Here is a 22,724-nt window from a genome sequence, read left to right as displayed (position 1 = left end):
TAAGGGCAGTACAATAATTTAATCTAACCCTAATGTATAACGATATGAGCATGACAGATTATTAGGTGTTAAATAATAAACAATTCTGTTCTTATATATATTCTTTTGAAACTATATATACAGTTAAAATTCGCTAAGACAAAACAAAACTTCTACTTAACACATAAATACCACAGCATACAATGTTTTCAACCTCAAGACATGAATTGTATGCCAAGATAATGAACCATAAAAATCCTGACTGCATCTTAACTAATGAGATGAATGCTAGTGATTCCTCTCTATTGTTGTTTTTTCTTTTTCTTTTCTTCATGTTCTTCCATAAGTTGCTTGATGAGAAATTCTGGTAGTCGCTTGCCTTTCCAAGTTCTGGGAATAGGCTTCTCCTTTGTACGACGCAGCATGTCTTCTACATACTTGGCTGCATCAAAAGCTGCATACTTATGGATTCTAGCCATTTGTGTAGCCTGTAAAGAGTTAAAGTGATTTGTAGTATCATTCTTAAGGGAACTTAAAAACATCAGATGCCTACCACATGTATCATGCTTAAGGGAACTTAAACACATCAGATGCCCATCAACAACAAAGAAACGAATGTGGAAACATTCTCAAAAAACAGTTTCCCTCTGATATTTCCCAAATTTAATAAGCTCAGACAATAATTCCAATTATTTGCATCCATGAAAGAGACAGAAAACTATTCTGTTACCTTTAGGATCCACATCCATGTCCACATAAACATGTAAGGCATGTGTACAAGTAGGGAGAGAGGAGAGTAATTGGTTCCCAGTGAAGGCGTTGGTCTGCAGCAGGGGTGTGTGGTATCCCCATGACTGTTTAATTTACTTAAAGATGGGGTGGTTAAAGAGGTACATGCAAGAGTTTTGGAGAGGGGGGCAGGTATGCAGTCTGTTGGGGATGAGAGGGCCTGGGAAGTGAGTCAATTGTTGTTTGCCAATGATACAGCACTGGTGGCTGATTCGAGTGAGAAATTGCAGAAGTTGGTGACTGAGTTTGGAAAAGTGTGTGAAAGGAGAAAGCTAAGAGTAAATATGAATAAAGGCAAGGTTATTAGGTTCAGCAGGGTTGAGGGACAAGTTAGGTGGGATGAAAGTTTGAATGGAGAAAAATTAGAGGAAGTGAAGTGTTTTAGATATCTTAGACTTGGCAGTGAATGGAAATTTGGAAGCTGAAGTGAGTCCCATAAACAGAACTGTATGGAAGGCGGATGTATTGGAATTGAAATTTGAAGATAACATGGTGTGAGGTAGCTTAATCTAGTAAGTAATGAAAGGATAAGATTGATGTGTGGTAATAAAAAGAGTGTAGTTGAGAGAGCAGAGTAGGGTGTGTTGAAATGGTATGGACATATAAAATGAATGAATGAGGAAAGGTTAACAAAGAAATGAATGAGTGAGGAAAGGTTGACAATGAAATGAATGAGTGAGGAAAGGTTGACAAAGAGGATATATGTGTCAGAGGTGGAGGGAACAAGAAGTGGGAGAGCAAATTGGACGTAAAAGGAAGGAGTAAGAAATATTTTGAGCTATCGGGGCCTGAACATGCAGAAGGGTGAGGGGTATGCTATGCCAGGCAAAAAGTATGAGAAATAAGTCATACATGTAATTTACCTGTGCAGAATTAAACCAACCCAAACAGAGATAATCAATGATGGCATCCATCAAGTTTAAAGTGAAATACAGCATAGCACACATCAGACATTACTTGTGAATATGTTTTGGTTGTATCAAGGTCCTTGGGACATTCCCAAACATTACAGTACAGAGAAACATTTTTGGGCAGTTGCGGAGTAAATTTAAATTTTGCAATCACTGGGTACGTGTTTGTTCAGACATATACATACAACTTATCAAAAGGGTTACATCAAAAGGGTTACATATGAGAATTATGTAATTCAATACTGCAGATAAATAAATATAATGCATTCATAAAGGTTGGCTGGCCGAGTTTAAGTTTACTCATGCTAAACATGAGGCATAAAATGTACCTGAAAGAGTTTCTCTTTGCGATACTCTCTCTTCTGCTTAACTTTCATCCAAACAAACTTCATCTTCTTCTGTAGCTTTCTCCTCTTATGTTTCTTCATTTTCTTTCTCCTAATGACAATCAATCGCACAGCCTGCTTCTCAATCACCTGCACCAAGATGGAGTTAGGAGATATTACATGATGTAAAACCTGTTCAACTTGGTTAAGATTTGTCCTTTATAAGAGGAGTCTTATAAAGGTTAAACAACATGAACTAGATGAGGGCTTTATGTATAAACTCTCTGCAGTCATAGAAAAGAAAAAAATCAGTTAAAAAACTCTAGAACACTTCCTCGTCAATGCAGTGTTCCACTAGCACAAGATATTCTCTAGGGAAAATCAAGTAAGGACTTTCCTACCCTCAATATTTCCAGGGAGGAAGCTCTGGCCTAACACCACAGAGATGATGTGATTGACCTTCTCCTTCTGGTAGAATGACAGCTCAGTATTCACATATTGCAATCATCAACCAAAAAAACAGAGTGGCATACAGAATGGAATGCTGCAGTCCAAAAAGCCTCTGAGAGATTTAGCCTGTCATAAAGCAAGATTTCTATTGATGAAATTTTCTAAAAGCAGATGGCAACAGGGATATTTCTAAATCTAATACTGTAGTCTCACCCTTATCCACAAATATAGCATTTGGATGTCTCATAACCCATAAGGGATTGTCATTAAAGACAAGATTCCTGTCTCCAGACATAACATATTCTTCATAAACTCTCCTTCCTGAGCTCAAAGTTATAAGAAAGAGTTTTCATAAAAAGATACCGAGGAGATAATATGCCAAATACTGCACCCCTGCCATAGATCCACCTTCACCCGAAACTATTCACTATCCTCTCTCCTTCTTTGTACACATGCCTTACACAGAAAATTTAAATTTTACTTTTCAAAACTATACTTAAATGCTGTTTTCCATGTTAGCAAGGTAGCGACAGGAAACAGATGAAGAACGGCCAATATACTCACATGTACAAGGGTAAAGGGGAAGAGTGGTTTAGGAATGTCTTGGGAGTAAAGTCAGGGGTTAGTGAGAGGACAAGAGCAAGGGAAGGAGTGGCACTACTCCTGAAACAGGAGTGGTGGGAGTATGTGATAGAGTGTAAGAAAGTAAACTCTAGACTGATATGGGTAAAACTGAAAGTGGATGGAGAGAGATAGGTGATTATTGGTGCATATGCACCTGGGCATGAGAAATAAGATCATGAGAGGCAAGTGTTTTGGTAGCAGCTGAGTGAGTGTGTTAGTAGTTTTGATGCATGAGACAGGGTTATAGTGACGGGTGATTTGAATGCAAAGGTAAGTAATATTGCAGTTGAGGGAATAATTGGTGTACATGGGGGTGTTCAGTGTTGTAAATGGAAATAGTGAAGAGCTTGTAGATTTATGTACTGAAAAAAGACTGGTGATTAGGAATACCTGGTTTAAAAAGACAGATATACATAAGTATTGTATGTAAGTAGGAGAGAAGGCCAGAGAGCGTTATTGGATCACGTGTTAATTGATAGGAGCGCGAAAGAGAGACTTTTGGATGTTAATGTGCTGAGAGGTGCAACTGGAGGGATGTCTGATCATTATCTTGTGGAGGCGATGGTGAAGATATGTAAAGGTTTTCAGAAAAGAAGAGATAATGTTGGAGTGAAGAGAGTGGTGAAAGTAAGTGAGCTTGGGAAGGAGACTTGAGTGAGGAAGTACCAGGAAATACTGAGTACAGAATGGAAAAAGGTGAGAACAAAGGACGTAAGGGGAGCGGGGGAGGAATGGGATGAACTTAGGGAAGCAGTGATGGCTTGCGCAAAAGATGCTTGTGGCATGAGAAGCGTGGAAGGTGGGCAGATTAGAAAGGGTAGTGAGTGGTGGGATGAAGAAGTAAGATTATTAGTGAAAAAGAAGAGAGAGGTATTTGGGTGATTTTTGCAGGGAAGTAGTGCAAATGACTGGGAAATGCATAAAAGTAAGAGGCAGGAGCTCAAGAGAAGGGTGCAAGAGGTGAAAAAGAGAGCAAATGAGAGTTTGGGTGAGAGAGTATCATTAAATTTTAGGGAGAATAAAAAGATGTTTTGGAAGGAGGTACATAAAGTGTGTAAGACAAGGGAACAAATGGGAACATCAGTGAAGGGGGCTAATGGGAAGGTGAAAACAAGTAATGGTGATGTGAGAAGATGGAGTGAGTATTTTGAAGGTTTGTTGAATGTGTTTGATGATAGAGTGGCAGATATAGGGTGTTTTGGTCGATGTGGTGTGCAAAGTAAAAGGGTTAGGTAGAATGATTTGGTAAACAGAGAAGAGGTAGCAAAAGCTTTGCAGATGATGAAAGCCAGCATGGCCACAGGTTTGGATGGTATTGCAGTGCAATTTATTAAAAAAGGGGGTGACTATTGTTGACTGGTTGGTAAGGTTATTTAATGTATGTATGATTCATGGTGAGGTGCCTGAGGATTGGCGGAATGCTTGCATAGTGTCATTGTACGAAGGCAAAGGGGATAAAAGTGAGTGCTCAAATTACAGAGGTATAAGTTTGTTGAGTATTCCTGGTAAATTATATGGGAGGGTATTGATTGAGAGGGTGAAGGCATGTACAGAACATCAGACTGGGGAAGAGCAGTGTGGTTTCAGAAGTGGTAGAGAACGTGTAGATCAGGTGTTTGCTTTGAAGAATGTATGTGAGAAATACTTAGAAAACCAAATGAATTTGTATGTAGCATTTATGGATCTGGATAAGGCATATGATAGACTTGATAGAGATGCTCTGTGGAAGGTATTAAAAATATATGGTGTGGGAGGCAAGTTGTTAGAAGCAGTGAAAAGTTTTTATTGAGGATGTAAGGCATGTGTACGAGTAGGAAGAGAGATTAGCTCTCAATGAATGTTGGTTTGCAGCAGGGGTGTGTGATGTCTCCATGGTTGTTTAATTTGTTTATGGATGGGGTTGTTAGGGAGGTGAATGCATGAGTTTTGGAAAGAGGGGCAAGTATGCAGTCTGTTGTATGGTTGTGAAAGATGGAGTGAAAAAGATTTTGAGTGATCGGGGCCTGAACATGCAGGAGGGTGAAAGGCGTGCAAGGAATAGAGTGAACTGGAACGATGTGGTATACTGGGGTCGCCATGCTGTCAATGGATTGAACCAGGGCATGTGAAGCGTCTGGGGTAAACCATGGAAAGTTCTGTGGGGCCTGGATGTGGAAAGGGAGCTGTGGTTTCGGTGCATTATTACACGACAGCTAGAGACCGAGGGTGAATGAATGGGGCCTTTGTTGTCTTCCTTGCCCTACCTCGCGTACATAAGGGGGGGAGGAGGTTGTTATTTCATGTGTGGCGGGGTGGCGATGGGAATGAATAAAGGCAGACAGAAGGAATTATGTACATGCATATATATGTCTGTGTGTGTATATATATATGTATACGTTGAGATGTATAGGTATGTATATTTGCGTGTGTGGACGTGTATGTATATACATGTGTATGTGGGTGGGTTGGGCCATTCTTTCGTCTGTTTCCTTGCGCTACCTCGCTAACGCGGGAGACAGCGACAAAGCAAAATAAATAAATAAATAATCTTTTTTATACATATTCACCATTTCCCGCATTAGTGAGGTAGCGTTAAAAACAGAAGACTGAGCCTTAGAGGTATCCTCACTTGGCCCCCTTCTCTGATCCTTCTTTTGGAAAATCAGAAATGGGAGGGGATGATTTCTAGCCCCCTGCTCCTTCCTCCTTTAGTCGCTATCTCTGACACATAAGGAGTATGTGGGAAGTATTCTTTCTCCTATATCCCTAGGGATAACTTTTATACACATATTATTCATTTATTATGCTTGATCGCCATTTCCCGCATCAGCAAGGTAGCACCAGGAAACAGACAAAGAATGGCCGATCCACTCATATACACATATATATACATAAACACATGGAAAAGGAAACGAGCCTGAGCACTCTCGTGTATCAACACATTTTCATCATCAGAGGACAGTTACAGAATGAGAGGATCAAAGACAAATTAAGCTAGACATATACATACATAAGATGTACTGCCATTATACCACAAAAAATTAATGCTTTATTATTGTGCTTACTGTTCCTTTTTATAAAGCAGTTCTTTTTATTTCTGCAGAATAAACATGTTGTTTCTGAAGTATAAAGCACTGACTTTCAAACGTGAAACTTTCACTATATTATATCATTATATATACCATGAGACTAATACCATGCAAACCAAAGGGACTTCCAGGAACATAACCCTTGTGGCTGCTAAGTGACCTTTGAACTTATATATGAATGATAAAGATGGACTGATAACAAACATTCTGTCAACATGTAATACTAGTAGAATTATGAGCAGAGACATCCAGAATCCAGAAGGAGGTCAATAACATCATCTCTGCAGCAGTCAGTGACTGGCTGAAGCTAGGTCAAAAATAAGAAAGTTGCTGCTGCTGTCATGGTTGATTTGACAGCTATGGATAAGGAAGGGCAGCATTTCCTTACCAAAAATACTGAGGGCTGAAAGGTCCTACCCCGGATTTTCCAAGAGAATATTCAAGAGAATTTTTCATGCTTGCAGGACAGACTCTATAAGGAGAAAAAAAAAAGGAAAGTGCTTGTATTATCTGACAATATACTTTTAATAAAACAAGATAGTCTGTTGCTCCTATTTCCTAAAAAGCTGTTTCAAATATTCTGGGCAATGAATTACTGAGTTATTTATGATATGTTATCTACAGACTTAACTTGTTATTACTGTAAGGAACCGGTCAAAAACATATCTGTAAGGATCCCACCCTGCCAAGAAAATTTTCCTTCTTAGATCTGCACACTTCACATGGGCTGATCAGGAAATTCAGAAAGAAAATAAAAAGCTGAAAAATGGAAAAAATCAAGTCCCTGATATTCAAAATTACTAACTTTATCTTAATAGTGAATTATACTATTTTTGCTTTGCATCATTATATTGAATTATGTATATTTTTCCTTTCTAATATTCTTACCACAAAACAATTTGCACATCACGAATAACTATTAATGGGAAATAAAGTTAAAGTGACTGTGCTCCCAGACACCACTGATTTTCCTACTTTATATGCAAGTTAGTCATGATACATTAGATTTCCTTTATCTTAATGAAAAAACTAACAATCTCTTACTTGGGCTGATGGAAATTCCTTAATCTCTGTGTTGGTGAACGGTTCAATTTTTTCCATATTATTAAGCACAGCTGGAAGATCCTTCTCCAATACTGCTCCACCATAAAGGGCTGGAACAGTAATGTTCACAGGTTTCACCAAGGATGGAAAACTGTAAAATAGTAAAAGAAAAAGGATCAAAGCATAAATCAATTTCTAAACACAAATTTTCATAAATTGTGGTATAACTAACGATTCAAATATCAAAAAACGTAGGTTTCGAAAATTTTGAGAAAACTTTCCTATCCGAAGCAGTGTCATTCAAGCACAAAATATATTCCTTGGGAATATACAGATCACAATTCTTCCTACCATGACAATTTCAGTAAGGAGGTATCAGCCTCCACTCAATCTTTGCAGATGATCCTGGCCAATCAAAAACCACAACTGGGCTGTCATCATGTACATATTCATAATTGCTTGCCTTCATCCATTCCCAGCACCACGCCGCCTCACAGGAAACAGCATCGCCATCCTCTGCATTAGCAAGGTATTGCCAGGAGACAGACATAGGTCATATCCGCTCACACACATTCTTTCCCTGTCATGTGTAATGCACCAAAACCACAGCTCCCTATCCACATCCAGGCCCCACACACATTTCCACTGTTTACCCCAGAGGTTTAACATGCTCTTGTTCAGTCCACTGATGGCACATCAACCCCAGTATGCCACATTGTTCCAATTCACTCTAATTCACACATGTCTTTCACCCCCCTGCATGTTCAGGCCCTGATCACTCAATCTTTTTCACTCGCCTTTCACCCTCTTGCATTTTCAGGCCCTGATCACTCAAAATCTTTTTCACTCTATCTACTTCCACCTCCAATTTGGTCTCCAACTTCTTGTTCCCTCCATCTCTGACATATATACCCTCTTTGTCAACCTTTCCTCACTCATTCTTTACATACATCCAAACCATTTCAACACACCCTCTTCTGCTTTCTCAACCACACTTTTTATTACCATACATCTCTCTTACCCTGTCATTAATTACTCAATCAAACCACCTTATACCACATGCTGTCCTCAAACATTCCATTTCAAACACTTCCACCCTTCTCTGCACAACCCTATCTATAGCCTATGCCTTGCATGCATATTGTTAGAATTACTATTCCTTCAAACATACCCATTTTTGTTCTTCCAAAACCTTCACCCCCTCCCCCACCCTAAGACTCACTTCTGCTTCCATGGTTTCATTCATTGCTAAGTCCACTCCCGGACATCTAAAACGATTCACTTCCTCCAATTTTTCTCTGTTCAAAGTTACATCCCAACTTGTCCCTCAACTCTGATAATTCTAATAACCTTGCTCTTATTCACATACTAATCCAAACTCAGTCACCAACTTCGGCAGTTTCTCACTTGAATCAGCAACCAGTGCTGCATCATCGGCGAACAACAACACACTTCTCAGGCCCTCACATCCCCAAAAGACTGCATACTCACCCCTCTATCAAAACTCTTGGATTTATCTCCCTCAACACCCCATCCATAAAGAAATTAAACAACCACGGTGACATTATACATACCTGCCACAGACCGATCTCTTACTGGCAATCAGTCACTCGCCTCTCTTCCTACTCGTACACATGCCTTACACCTTTCATCTTTGCGGAAGATGAAAGCTGGCAAGGCAGCGGGATTGGATGGTATTGCAGTGGAATTTATTAAAAAAGGGGTGACTGTATTGTTGACTGGTTGGTAAGGTTATTTAATGTATGTATGGTTCATGGTGAGGTGCCTGAAGATTGGCAGAATGCGTGCATAGTGCCATTGTACAAAGGCAAAGGGGATAAGAGTGAGTGCTCAAATTACAGAGGTATAAGTTTGTTGAGTATTCCTGGTAAATTATATGGGAGGGTATTGATTGATAGGGTGAAGGCATGTACAGAGCATCAGATTGGGGAAGAGCAATGTGGTTTCAGAAGTGGTAGAGGATGTGTGGATCAGGTGTTTGCTTTGAAGAATGTATGTGAGAAATACTTAGAAAAGCAAATGGATTTGTATGTGGCATTTATGGATCTGGAGAAGGCATATGATAGAGTTGATAGAGATGCTCTGTGGAAGGTATTAAGGATATATGGTGTGGGAGGCAAGTTGTTAGAAGCAGTGAAAAGTTTTTATCGAGGATGTAAGACATGTGTAAGTGTAGGAAGAGAGGAAAGTGACTGGTTCTCAGTGATTGTAGGTTTGCGGCAGGGGTGCCTGATGTCGCCATGGTTGTTTAATTTGTTTATGGACGGGGTTGTTAGGAAGGTGAATGCAAGAGTTTTGGAAAGAGGGGCAAGTATGCAGTCTGTTGTGGATGACAGAGCTTGGGTAGTGAGTCAGTTTTTGTTCGTTGATGATACAGCGCTGGTGGCTGATTCATGTGAGAAACTGCAGAAGCTGGTGACTGAGTTTGGTAAAGTGTGTGAAAGAAGAAAGTTAAGAGTAAATGTGAATAAGAGTAAGGTTGTTAGGTACAGTAGGGTTGAGGGTCAAGTAAATTGGGAGGTAAGTTTGAATGGAGAAAAACTGGAGGAAGTGAAGTGTTTTAGATATCTGGGAGTGGATTTGGCAGCGGATGGAACCATGGAAGCGGAAGTGAATCATAGGGTGAGGGAGGGGGCGAAAATTCTGGGAGCCTTGAAGAATGCGTGGAAGTCGAAAACATTATCTCGGAAAGCAAAAATGGGTATGTTTGAAGGAATAGTGGTTCCAACAATTTTGTATGGTTGCGAGGCGTGGACTATGGATAGAGTTGTGCGCAGGACGGTGGATGTGCTGGAAATGAGATGTTTGAGGACAATGTGTGGTGTGAGGTGGTTTGATCGAGTAAGTAACGTAAGGGTAAGAGAGATGCGTGGAAATAAAAAGAGCATGGTTGAGAGAGCAGAAGATGGTGTTTTGAAATGGTTTGGGCACATGGAGAGAATGAGTGAGGAAAGCTTGACCAAGAGGATATATGTGTCGGAGGTGGAGGGAACGAGGAGAAGTGGGAGACCAAATTGGAGGTGGAAAGATGGAGTGAAAAAGATTTTGTGTGATCGGGGCCTGAACATGCAGAAGGGTGAAAGGAGGGCAAGGAATAGAGTGAATTGGATCGATGTGGTATACCGGGGTTGACGTGCTGTCAGTGGATTGAATCAGGGCATGTGAAGCGTCTGGGGTAAACCATGGAAAGCTGTGTAGGTATGTATATTTGCGTGTGTGGACGTGTATGTATATACATGTGTATGGGGGTGGGTTGGGCCATTTCTTTCGTCTGTTTCCTTGCGCTACCTCGCAAACGCGGGAGACAGCGACAAAGCAAAAAAAAAAAAAAAAATAAGAATATATTCATATACATGCATCTTTGGTTGAATATGACAGCATATTTACAAGTGATTATCTCTTTAAGTAAGCTTTCTATTTTCATAATCAATTTTTTTTGCTGTAAAGGATACTGGAACACAACTTCTAATAAGGTTTCCATATTAATGATAAAATTCAAAAACCTCAGAAACTACATTACACAGCAAATAAAAACAATAACACATTTTGACTAACTCTAAGCCATTATCAAGTGAAGATGAAGAATACAGGTGGAGAAAATATTCCTTCAAGTAGAGTAGGTTACCATGATATGGTAAATACAATGGCCTTCATGGTGCGATGCTAAGCTGAGTTATGTGGTTCCTGCAGTGGTACGTGCATCAACCAACAGCAGTGTTCCTCATCTATTCCCCTACAGGGTTTGATTAAGTAATGAAAGGGAGCACTAATGAATGTGAGGAAATAAAATCATCTTGGAGTGCAAAAATGAGTATGAATGAATACTGGCCCCATCATTATCATATGGGAGTTAGGCATGGGTTATAGATAATTCTATGTGGGGGAGAGTCAATCTGTTAGAAATGAAAGGTAATATGTGGTGTGAGGTGATTCGATCATGTAAGTTATGAAAGGGTAACAGAGATGTGTGGTAAGAAAAAGAGTGTGGTTGAGATAGCAGAAGAAGGCATGCTGAAATGGTTTGAACTTATGGGAATGAGTGAGGAAAGGTCAACACCAACTTCTGCAGTTTCTCACTCATATCTATCACCATTGCCATGTCATCAGTAAACAACAAATGACTCACTTCCCATTAGGTAGGAGCCTCTGCAAACACTGCACTGTTAAGGGTGAGGCACTAAAGACTAAGAAGTGGCACTGGATTTCATTAGTTGTGGAGACTTACTGCTGTGGCCATCCCCTTGAGACTCCTCCATATGGGAACAGGCATCAGAGATACAGACAGACTCTTCCCAGGCCCTCTCGCCCACTGCTGGCACAGTGTACACCTGCCACTCTCTCCAAGACCAATGCTTTCACCTTCCTCACATCTCTAACCATAAACATATTCAAAAGCTTTGGTGACATATGCACCCCTACCACCTTAACCCATTCTAATCTGGAACCATTCACCTTCCTACCTACTCACACATATGCCTTACTCTCTTGATAAGAACAGCTTTCCTCCCACACCATATATAATACTTTACACAAAGCATTTCTATCAACCCTATCATTTGTTTTTTCTAGAACCATAAATGCCACATATAAATCACTGTTCCTCCCCAGTCTGATACTCTTTGTATGCCATCAACCTCCTAATCACATTGTGTATGACATTCAAAATTACTAAATAATAAGTACATGAAAGAAATGGATAGTGATCCATGAAAAATTTGGTTGACAGCAGCTGCAGAAAGTAGCAACATACAATCAAGTGAAATCTAGGGAAAATTGTGAGCTATGATTGGCTGGTTCCCTAGGGAGTTGATCAATGACATCAGCCCAGTGGTGGTTGCTGATTGGCCAAGGGTGGGCCCATTGATAAGCAGGCTGCTATGAATACCACTAGGTCACTCATAAAGGATGAGAGAAGGATAGTGCCTCCCTAATAAAAACATGAGTTTACAAAGAGTTCTGACCTATATTTCTAAAGCATACATCTCATAATCATAGGACAGACCACAAAAGGGAGAAAATTTTATTGCATACAACTTCCTTTTCAAAAATGATTGCTCAACTTACAAATTACATGAACAGTTTACAGTATCTTACTTTTGAAAGATATGAACTTTCATATTTCGTCACACATCCTAACTTACAAATGTGTGTGTAAGGAGCCTTTTAACAATGATCTGGCACCTCTAAAACATACAGTAAAATATGTAATAAATATTTTTCATGTATTCTGTCTTACCTATACTCTTGAATGCTCTGTTGCTTCACAAGTGAGTCACTTGCAACTATGAAAGTAGCAGACATGCGAGCCTCCAATGGTGATAGTCCCATTTGTTGAAAACTTGTACATAAGTCATTTCCAGTCTCTGGTCTGTTTTTTTTTCCACCAATGGATATCCTTGAAGCATTGGAAGTTGATCCTGGCAAAAATATGTTTTGATATGAGACACTTTTCCGAAACCACAATCCATGGCCCTTGATGAGGACTTAGTTACTAAAGAATTCATGAAAATCAACCAGAGTTAAAATATCATGGTTCATCATTATCAGCAACAGAATGCACTTAATCAGATTCAAAGTAATCAACCACAGCAAGGGGTGGATGGGAAGCAAGCACATACATAAGTTGCCCACTTTAGCTTCAAAATTGTCACTTAGATAACTTCTTAAACTAACACAAAGCAAATGATATCACTGCAATAATAACTGATATGCAGTCTATAACTGTAACCACAACTAGTAAGTTAATATTAACAACATTAGGGATAAGTTTATTCTTCTAGCAATACATGGAGTCTGCATCTCACAAATATGAAAGAATATAGTTTCTAAGCATAATATTTAGAGTAAATATCCAACACTCTAAACATTCAAAGCCAAATTTTGTTTTGACCTATTAGCTTAAAATACCATTGGTTTAATTAACTGACATGACATTCTCTTGAGAAAGAACTTTAATCATCTATGTATATCCAAAGATGGATACTTACAGTCTAAGGCTTTAAACCACAAACCAACAAAGGAATGGCTGTCAGAGATATACCTAGAGATAGATAGATAGATAGATAGATAGATAGACTGATAGATAAGTATTAAGTTTAGTTGGGCAGAGGGACAGGTTAGTTGGGGTGTACTTCTGAATGGATAAAATCTGGAGGAAGGAAGGCATTTTAGATGTCTGGAAGTGGGAGGGGCAGCAAATGGAACCATAGAAATGGAAGTGTCATAGGGCAAAGAGGCAAAGGTTCTTGAAGCATTAAGGAATGTGTGAAAAGAAAGGTCATTAACTGGGAGAGCAAAAATGGGTATCTTTGAAGGTACAGAGGTGCAAATGATGTATAGATGAACAGTAAGGGGTATAGAAGCGGATGTGCAGAGGAGGATGGATGTGTAAGAATGAAATATTTGAGGAAAATAAATGGTGTGAGGTGGTCCAACTGAGTATGCAATAATAGGATAAAAGAGGTGTGGCAATAAAAAGGGTGTGGTTGAGAGAACTGAAAAAGGTGTATTGAAATGGTTTAGACACATGAAGAAAATGAAAGAGGAGAGGATGACAAAGAGGATATATGTATCAGAAATGGAGGGAACAAGAAGGGGGTGACCAAAGTGGAGATGGAAGGATAGGGAGAAAAAGATTTTATAAGCTTGGGGCCTGAAATATGCAGAAGGGTGAAGGGCATACATGGGATAAGAATGTATCAGTGATTTTGCATAGCTCCTCAACCCAAACACCCTACTTTTGCATCCTATCATGAAACACTTTCAAAAATCCTTCAAAATACTCAGTTCATTTTCTTTTCACCTCATCACTACCTCTTGCCACTTCCCCATTGCCCCCTCCACCAACATTCCCATTTATTCTCTTGTTTTTATCACATTATGAGCCTCATTCCAAAGCAACTTCTTATCCTCTCTGATGTTTACTTATTCTTTCAACCTAACTCTCATTTGCCATCTTCACCCATTGTATCTTCCTCTTAAAATCCTGCCACTTTTCTCTTTGCATCTCCCAATCATTTGCACTCTTTCCAGTAAGTTTCACCCATACACCTCTTTTTCATTAATAATTCTAATGTTAACCCACCATTCACTACCTTTCTCACCTGTCCATCTTCACACAAGCTACTCCCCTACATAATTCATTTTCTGTATTAAAACTATGAAGATTGTAACCATCTAAATTAAGCTCTTTTTTATTATTTATTTTATTTTGCTCTGTCGCTGTCTCCTGCATTAGCGAGGTAGTGCAAGGAAACAGACGAAAGAATGTCCCAACCCACCCACGTACACATGTATATACATACATGTCCATACACGCAAATATACATACCTATACATCTCAACGTATACATATATACACACACACAGACATATACATATATACACATGTACATAATTCATTTTTTTTTTTTTGCTTTGTCGCTGTCTCCCACGTTTGCGAGGTAGCGCAAGGAAACAGACGAAAGAAATGGCCCAACCCCCCCCATACACATGTATATACATACGTCCACACACGCAAATATACATACCTACACAGCTTTTCATGGTTTACCCCAGACGCCTCACACGCCCCGATCCAACCCACCGACAGCACATCAACCCCGGTATACCACATCGCTCCAATTCACTCTATTCCTTGCCCTCCTTTCACCCTCCTGCATGTTCAGGCCCCGATCACACAAAATCTTTTTCACTCCATCTTTCCACCTCCAATTTGGTCTCCCTCTTCTCCTCGTTCCCTCCACCTCCGACACATATATCCTCTTGGTCAATCTTTCCTCACTCATTCTCTCCATGTGCCCAAACCATTTCAAAACACCCTCTTCTGCTCTCTCAACCACGCTCTTTTTATTTCCACACATCTCTCTTACCCTTACGTTACTTACTCGATCAAACCACCTCACACCACACATTGTCCTCAAACATCTCATTTCCAGCACATCCATCCTCCTGCGCACAACTCTATCCATAGCCCACGCCTCGCAACCATACAACATTGTTGGAACCACTATTCCTTCAAACATACCCATTTTTGCTTTCCGAGATAATGTTCTCGACTTCCACACATTCTTCAAGGCTCCCAGAATTTTCGCCCCCTCCCCCACCCTATGATCCACTTCCGCTTCCATGGTTCCATTCGCTGCCAGATCCACTCCCAGATATCTAAAACACTTCACTTCCTCCAGTTTTCTCCATTCAAACTCACCTCCCAATTGACTTGACCCTCAACCCTACTGTACCTAATAACCTTGCTCTTATTTACATTTACTCTTAACTTTCTTCTTTCACACACTTTACCAAACTCAGTCACCAGCTTCTGCAGTTTCTCACATGAATCAGCCACCAGCACTGTATCATCAGCGAACAACAACTGACTCACTTCCCAAGCTCTCTCATCCCCAACAGACTTCATACTTGCCCCTCTTTCCAAAACTCTTGCATTCACCTCCCTAACAACCCCATCCATAAACAAATTAAACATAATTCATATGTGTACATAATTCATACTGTGTGCCTTTATTCATTCCCATCGCCACCTCACCACACATGAAATAACAACACCCTTCCCCCTCATGTGTGCGAGATAGCTCTTTTATAATAATAAAAAACTAGTATTTTGGGGGGCTCAATCTGTTACCCCAATATTCTTTGGGGTCGGTTTAGCTATGACCATCTTAAATCAATCAAAACTGCATGATTTATTTACAATGTTCTTCCTCTTTTGATAATTTTGGTTCTTAAAAATCAAGTACTCTTTTTACATTTGGACTATTCTTCTGCTCCATGGGGAACCTCTCACCCAATAAAGCCATTCCCCAGAAGGTGGTTTGTTCCTTCTGTTTTGCTTCTACGGATAGCTTCCTGGACAATTCCCTTTCTTCATATCATGACATATTAAAACTGTTCACTCCCTTTAAACTGCTTATTTTCCCCCTAAAATTAAAGGTCACTAATACTGGGTGAATCTTGTCTGCACTTTTCTTACCTAGTTTAAGTGTCTTAGAAATTCTCTCAATAATAAAACTGCATTCTGATACTTTTTTTCAACTCTGCTGTGTCAAACCTTTCACTTCTGGGTTTGCTGACTGATTCCGGCACCTTAATCATTACAGTGTTATCATCCCACTATTTCTAAATTTGGATGTGAGTAGTACCCTCATTCATAAAGTCCCCAGAAACTATCTGAATAATCTGTACACATGTCAGCAACATACTAAGGTTAGATGCAACACTCCTTAATTCATCCTGTATATATTTCATGTCATTTTCTAGTATATCAATTTTGTTGTTTTAGTTATCTTAAGTGAGGATTATTGCATCAAGTTTTCCCTCCATATCATTATTCTTTACAGTCTTATTATCTTTAATACCCTGACACTTATTCTGTAGATCTGAAAAGTTCTTCTCTAACTAAACATTTCTTATCAAGTTTTCCATACACTGTCTACCAGATTTTTAACAAAAACCTTGCATGATAAACATAACCTGGTAATATCATCAGCCATACCATTAACTTTTTCATACCTTTCTTCTAAAAGTCCTTGCTACCAATAATGATACCAGGTGTTGCAGCAGTCACAAAGAAATTCTTCTTTCGCTACTTTAGTATTACATTTCTTTAATCCACTGTGGGGAGTAATATCTTTATCTGCATTCAGTTTCATCATAGCTGACTCCAAATCCTTCTTTTGATTTCTAACATTTCTTTGTGACAATCAGAAAATGAAATTCACTACAATGATAGTACTTACAGCTATTCAGTGGTCTTCTTTATCCCAATTCAAATCATGATTGCAAAAAACACACCGCTAAAATTCAAAACCACCACCTTCACTTTTGTTTATCTGGCCTTGGCTTCAATTTTTTCTGCAACATGTTATTTTTTCTAATGTTTGGTTCAACTATACTGGAAGGAGGTGAAAAAGGAAAGAGGTGGATGTAAGAGTGGAAATGTTGATGTAAGAAGTAAGATGTGAAAAGCAAGGAGGGGGACTTGCTGAATCAAAAGAATGAAGTAAAAGGAAGATGGAAAGAGTATTTAGAAGAACTGATGAATGTGGTAGAAGGGGAGGCAGCAGTTGCTACAGGCATGGATATGGAGGAGGGAAAGAAGATATTGCAAGTGCTGGGGTCTTTAGAAAAAAAAGGGAGGTAAGAAGGGAAATAATGAAGACGAAGGTAGGAAAGATACCTGGAGTGAATGGGATTATGGCTGAAATGCTGAAGTATGGAGGAGAAAGTGTGATAGAATGGATGCATCTTATATGTAATTTAGCATGGAAACAGAAGGCTGACAGTGAGGACTAGGTGAAAGCTATTATCATTCCTTTATTCAAAGGAAAAGGTGCTAAGGATGTATGTAGCGATTACAGGGGAATAAGTTTGTGAAGGGCGCAAATGGGGAGGTGATAACAAGAAGTGGTGATGTGAGAAGGAGATGGAGTGAGTATTTTGAAGGTCTGTTGAATGTGTTTGATGATAGAGTGGCAGATATAGGGTGTTTTGGTTGAGGTGGTGTGCAAAGTGAGAGGGTTAGGGAAAATGATTTGGTAAACAGAGAAGAGGTAGTAAAAGCTTTGCGGAAGATGAAAGCCGGCAAGGCAGCAGGTTTGGATGGTATTGCAGTGGAATTTATTAAAAAAGGGGGTGACTGTATTGTTGACTGGTTGGTAAGGTTATTTAATGTATGTATGACTCATGGTGAGGTGCCTGAGGATTGGCGGAATGCGTGCATAGTGTCATTGTACAAAGGCAAAGGGGATAAGAGTGAGTGCTCAAATTACAGAGGTATAAGTTTGTTGAGTATTCCTGGTAAATTATATGGGAGGGTATTGATTGAGAGGGTGAAGGCATGTACAGAGCATCAGATTGGGGAAGAGCAGTGTGGTTTCAGAAGTGGTAGAGGATGTGTGGATCAGGTGTTTGCTTTGAAGAATGTATGTAAGAAATACTTAGAAAAGCAAATGGATTTGTATGTAGCATTTATGGATCTGGAGAAGGCATATGATAGAGTTGATAGAGATGCTCTGTGGAAGGTATTAAGAATATATGGTGTGGGAGGCAAGTTGTTAGAAGCAGTGAAAAGTTTTTATCGAGGATGTAAGGCATGTGTACGTGTAGGAAGAGAGGAAAGTGACTGGTTCTCAGTGAATGTAGGTTTGTGGCAGGGGTGTGTGATGTCTCCATGGTTGTTTAATTTGTTTATGGATGGGGTTGTTAGGGAGGTGAATGCAAGAGTTTTGGAAAGAGGGGCAAGTATGAAGTCTGTTGGGGATGAGAGAGCTTGGGAAGTGAGTCAGTTGTTGTTCGCTGATGATACAGCGCTGGTGGCTGATTCATGTGAGAAACTGCAGAAGCTGGTGACTGAGTTTGGCAAAGTGTGTGGAAGAAGAAAGTTAAGAGTAAATGTGAATAAGAGCAAGGTTATTAGGTACAGGAGGGTTGAGGGTCAAGTCAATTGGGAGGTGAGTTTGAATGGAGAAAAACTGGAGGAAGTAAAGTGTTTTAGATATCTGGGAGTGGATCTGGCAGCGGATGGAACCATGGAAGCGGAAGTGGATCATAGGGTGGGGGAGGGGGCAAAAATTCTGGGAGCCTTGAAGAATGTGTGGAAGTCGAGAGCATTATCTCGGAAAGCAAAAATGGGTATGTTTGAAGGAATAGTGGTTCCAACAATGTTGTATGGTTGCGAGGCGTGGGCTATGGATAGAGTTGTGCGCAGGAGGATGGATGTGCTGGAAATGAGATGTTTGAGGACAATGTGTGGTGTGAGGTGGTTTGATCGAGTAAGTAATGTAAGGGTAAGAGAGATGTGTGGAAATAAAAAGAGCGTGGTTGAGAGAGCAGAAGAGGGTGTTTTGAAATGGTTTGGGCACATGGAGAGAATGAATGAGGAAAGATTGACCAAGAGGATATATGTGTCGGAGGTGGAGGGAACGAGAAGTGGGAGACCAAATTGGAGGTGGAAAGATGGAGTGAAAAAGATTTTGTGTGATCGGGGCCTGAACATGCAGGAGGGTGAAAGGAGGGCAAGGAATAGAGTGAATTGGATCGATGTGGTATACCGGGGTTGACGTGCTGTCAGTGGATTAAATCAGGGCATGTGAAGCGTCTGGGGTAAACCATGGAAAGCTGTGGAGGTATGTATATTTGCGTGTGTGGACGTATGTATATACATGTGTATGGGGGTGGGTTGGGCCATGTCTTTCGTCTGTTTCCTTGCACTACCTCGCAAACGCGGGAGACAGCAAAAAAAAAAAAAAATATATATATATGGATGGAGTGATAAGAGAGATGAAAGCAAAACTAGGGAAAAGGAGTGCAGAAATGGAGTGTAGCAGTGAGCTATGGTGGCTAGTGGCAAGCCTGTTTGCAGGTGATACTGTGTTCTTTGCAGAGAATGAAGAGGAGTTTCAGAAGGTTGTGTGTTTTATGATGTGTATGAGCATAGGAGATTGAAGGTAAATGCAAGTAAAAGTAAAGTAATGGTGTTTGAAAGGAAACAGAGTGAAAGTATAGATTTTGTAAAACCACACAAAGTGAAAGAAAAAAGTGTACTAAATTGTGCTGTGAATATGGGGGGGGGGGGGAGATTGGAAAAAGTGAGGAAATTAAATTATCTGGGTGCTGCCTTGAGTAAGTGTGGTGATATGGAAGGAGAGATACAGGAGAGAGCAGTACAGGGTAGAAGAGTCATTGGGTTCCTTAACAGAATAATGAAGGGTAGAGGTGTAAGCATGGAAGTGAACAGAGCATTAAGGATCAGAATAGTCCTCCCAACCCTGACCTATGCAGCCAAAACATGGAAGTGGAATGTGGCACAGAGGTAAAGAATCCAGGCTGTGGAAATGAGCTATTTGAGTAGAGCACGTGGTGTGACTAAATGGAATGAAGAAAGAAATGAATGGGTCTATGAGAGATGTGGCATGGCAAGGAATACAAAGGGAGTGAATTGTGGAGTGGTAGAATGGGCTTGAGCATGTGGAAAGAATGCAAGACTGGGAGTTTACAAGGAGAGGGTATGATAGTACAATTATAGGGGGTTAGTGTCAGTGGAAGACCACCTGTGCCATGGGCAAATAGAGTGGAGGAATAATGGAAGGAGAGAAACAGGAAGAATGAGTGGAATGGTGTATGCGAGGGAGGCATGTAAAGACAGGGATAAGTGGAGACTTTTGCCATGGTCACCGGGGTGGAGTTCCTGGAGGGAATGGACATTGAAGATATAGATAGAAAAATAAATTAAATAAAAAAAAAAATTTTGTGAGTAATCTTGCCTCTGTAGAACTTTCCTCAACAGAAATAGAGCAAAAATATCAAATCCCAATGAGAAAGAGAGAACCAGTCCCAAGACTTATCCCTATGGAACACTACTTGTCATGCCTAACCATTCTGATGCTTAACAATTAATTCCTAATTTTTGTTTATAACCAGTAAATCAATTTTCTAACCACCATATATACTATGCAACTTAACTTTAATTTGTATGCTCTAATGTGAAACCTTAGTGAATGCTTTTTAAGAAATCAAAAAGATGAAATCACCTGCTTTACTTTTATCATATACGTTGATTACACCACAAAAGAAATCAAGATTTGCCAGACATGAATGATTTCATCAAAAACCATGCTGAGCTTCTTTTACTAAGTACTGGTCCTCTTAATGGTTTACAATTTTGTCCCAAATGTTGTTTTCCATAAGTCTTTAAACAAATTTTCAGGCAGTGACATTTTACCTTTCTTTCTCTTGAACTTTCTCCATAGCATGGAAGACATCCTAAACATCAAATAATTACCAGAAATGAAATATAGCATTTCAAAAAGTGAAGATTTGAAAAAAAATCATCCTGAAAGAGTATATTTTATGGTAGTGATGAAAGATGACAAGAAAAGTGTCTGCACATATACATACTAAGAAAGTGGCAATTATATATATACTGTGAAAAGTATGAAATGGCTTAGATCATGTAATGAGTATGAAAAACTGAACAAGGCATAAGCAAAACATTTTACCTTTCTATTGCCATTCTTACCTAAAAATGCAGCAATCCTGACAGATGATGCCATCCTGCTGAGTGAACCATGATATGTCATTTCGCTGAAAAATCAGATTATTTCATGAGGAAACATTATAAAGGCTTTCAAGAAGCAAAGCAAACCTGTGCTCTGTCTTTAAATATCTACCACTCAAACTCTAAGACCCTGTCTGGACAAGATTAACTATAATAAAGGACAGATACTTGTTATCACTATTAATATCACAACATTACGGGAGAGATACATATTGTTATCACTATTAATATCATAACATAATCACTTTCATTTCTTTCCCTTATACTTGTTCGCTGTTTGGCGAGTTAGCACCAAGAACAGGTAAGGAAAAGAAGTTATTCACCCACATTCAATCTCTTGCTGCCATGGGTAATGCACTAAAACCACAGCCTCTATCTAAAACTAGGCCCCACAGACCTTCCTGTGAAGTCTCATCTCTGCTTGATATGCCCTGATTTAATTGGATATGCCGTGATTTTGTTCGACAGTGTTAATGTAATATTGAAATGATGCAATATAAGTTGCTAGACATGATTTGAAGCATGATATCTTATTGAACGATGTTAAATAAAGCCATGACCACGAAAGTTATAAATATCGGGGGAAATCACTTTATATGCAAATAAAATAGCAATGTGCAGCTACAGTGATGAATTACCCATTACCGTGTTATGTTCTAATCTCGCCATGTACTAAGGGGGATACTCACTGCCTCATCTGTACACCAAATAAACTATCAGAGTAAACCACCCTTAGAATACACAAACCACGACAACATATTGTGACAGAATACAACAAGCTCTATCTGCCTACATATAACCTGTCTAAAGCTGAGAGAAGATTATAAGTTTAACCAGGAGTAAATCAGAATACTCATTACTTTCCCACCTAGTTACATTCCTAGCGATCCTCCATGTACAAGGCAGCAGCCGTCTCTGTGGCGCTCGAACCACCAGCCAAACACCGACTGGCGTGCAAAATTGCTAGCAAATATTTTACTGCAAGTCTGACACCTACATAAAAGGATTACATACTACTTTTTAGATTTTCTTTATAAAATATCTTCACCTATGGCACTGTTATAAACAAATTTCAATGTTTCATGTGATGATCTTTTTTTGCCAATCAGCTTTACTAGAACAAGGAACTCCATATTCTATCTGTTTATCGTAATTTATTTCCAAATTGACAGATTGCATCAAGTACACTCATCCTCAGTAACATTACCATATATATCTTCAACCCCCTTAAATGTGTTAGAGTGGAGCAGGGATTTCCACACGTATAATAATAACTGTTACATTTTCGCTTTGCACATAATGTGGACGTGCATTGAAGCCAAAGTCTCCATTCATACCATTTCAGTATACAAAATGTTTTCAGTGCAGTCTATCTTCCGTCATTCCTGTATCATCACCTGGAATATCCCTAGTGCAAATCATTTCTCTCACTCCATGTTTT

The 22,724-nt window shown here is 39.5% G+C and overlaps 1 protein-coding gene across 2 annotated transcripts; it reads right to left on the bottom strand.

The window, feature by feature from the left end:
• Positions 1–83: 83 nt before the first annotated feature.
• LOC139758445 (uncharacterized) lies at positions 84–22,238 on the bottom strand. Of its 2 annotated transcripts, none has more exons than XM_071679872.1 (6): positions 22,152–22,238; positions 21,245–21,309; positions 12,449–12,629; positions 7,192–7,342; positions 2,009–2,155; positions 84–467 (listed from the first exon to the last, which is right to left on the bottom strand). In XM_071679872.1, exons 2-6 carry the CDS (start codon positions 21,303–21,305, stop codon positions 282–284), a joined length of 726 nt encoding a protein of 241 aa, XP_071535973.1. In that variant the 5' UTR covers positions 21,306–21,309; positions 22,152–22,238; the 3' UTR covers positions 84–281. The 2 variants fall into 2 exon arrangements, with proteins under 2 accessions (XP_071535973.1, XP_071535974.1); XM_071679873.1 differs by having other exon boundaries at positions 22,144–22,168.
• Positions 22,239–22,724: the final 486 nt, after the last annotated feature.

The sequence above is a fragment of the Panulirus ornatus genome, chromosome 30 (genome assembly GCF_036320965.1).
Source record: "Panulirus ornatus isolate Po-2019 chromosome 30, ASM3632096v1, whole genome shotgun sequence".
In the NCBI taxonomy this organism is placed as follows: Eukaryota; Metazoa; Arthropoda; class Malacostraca; order Decapoda; family Palinuridae; genus Panulirus; species Panulirus ornatus.
The sequence above is the reverse complement of the archived record's forward strand: the minus strand, read 5'-3'. Positions and strand labels throughout refer to the sequence as shown.

Bases quoted from the DNA above. Each gene is read 5' to 3' on its own strand.
- LOC139758445 (XM_071679872.1), bottom strand. From the start codon at position 21,305: ATGACATATCATGGTTCACTCAGCAGGATGGCATCATCTGTCAGGATT. The intron at 7,343-12,448 runs GTAAGACAGAAT...ACTATTTTACAG, and splicing joins CAGAGCATTCAAGAGTATAG to TTTTCCATCCTTGGTGAAAC. The intron at 2,156-7,191 runs GTAAGAGATTGT...ATCTTGGTGCAG, and splicing joins AGGAATTTCCATCAGCCCAA to GTGATTGAGAAGCAGGCTGT.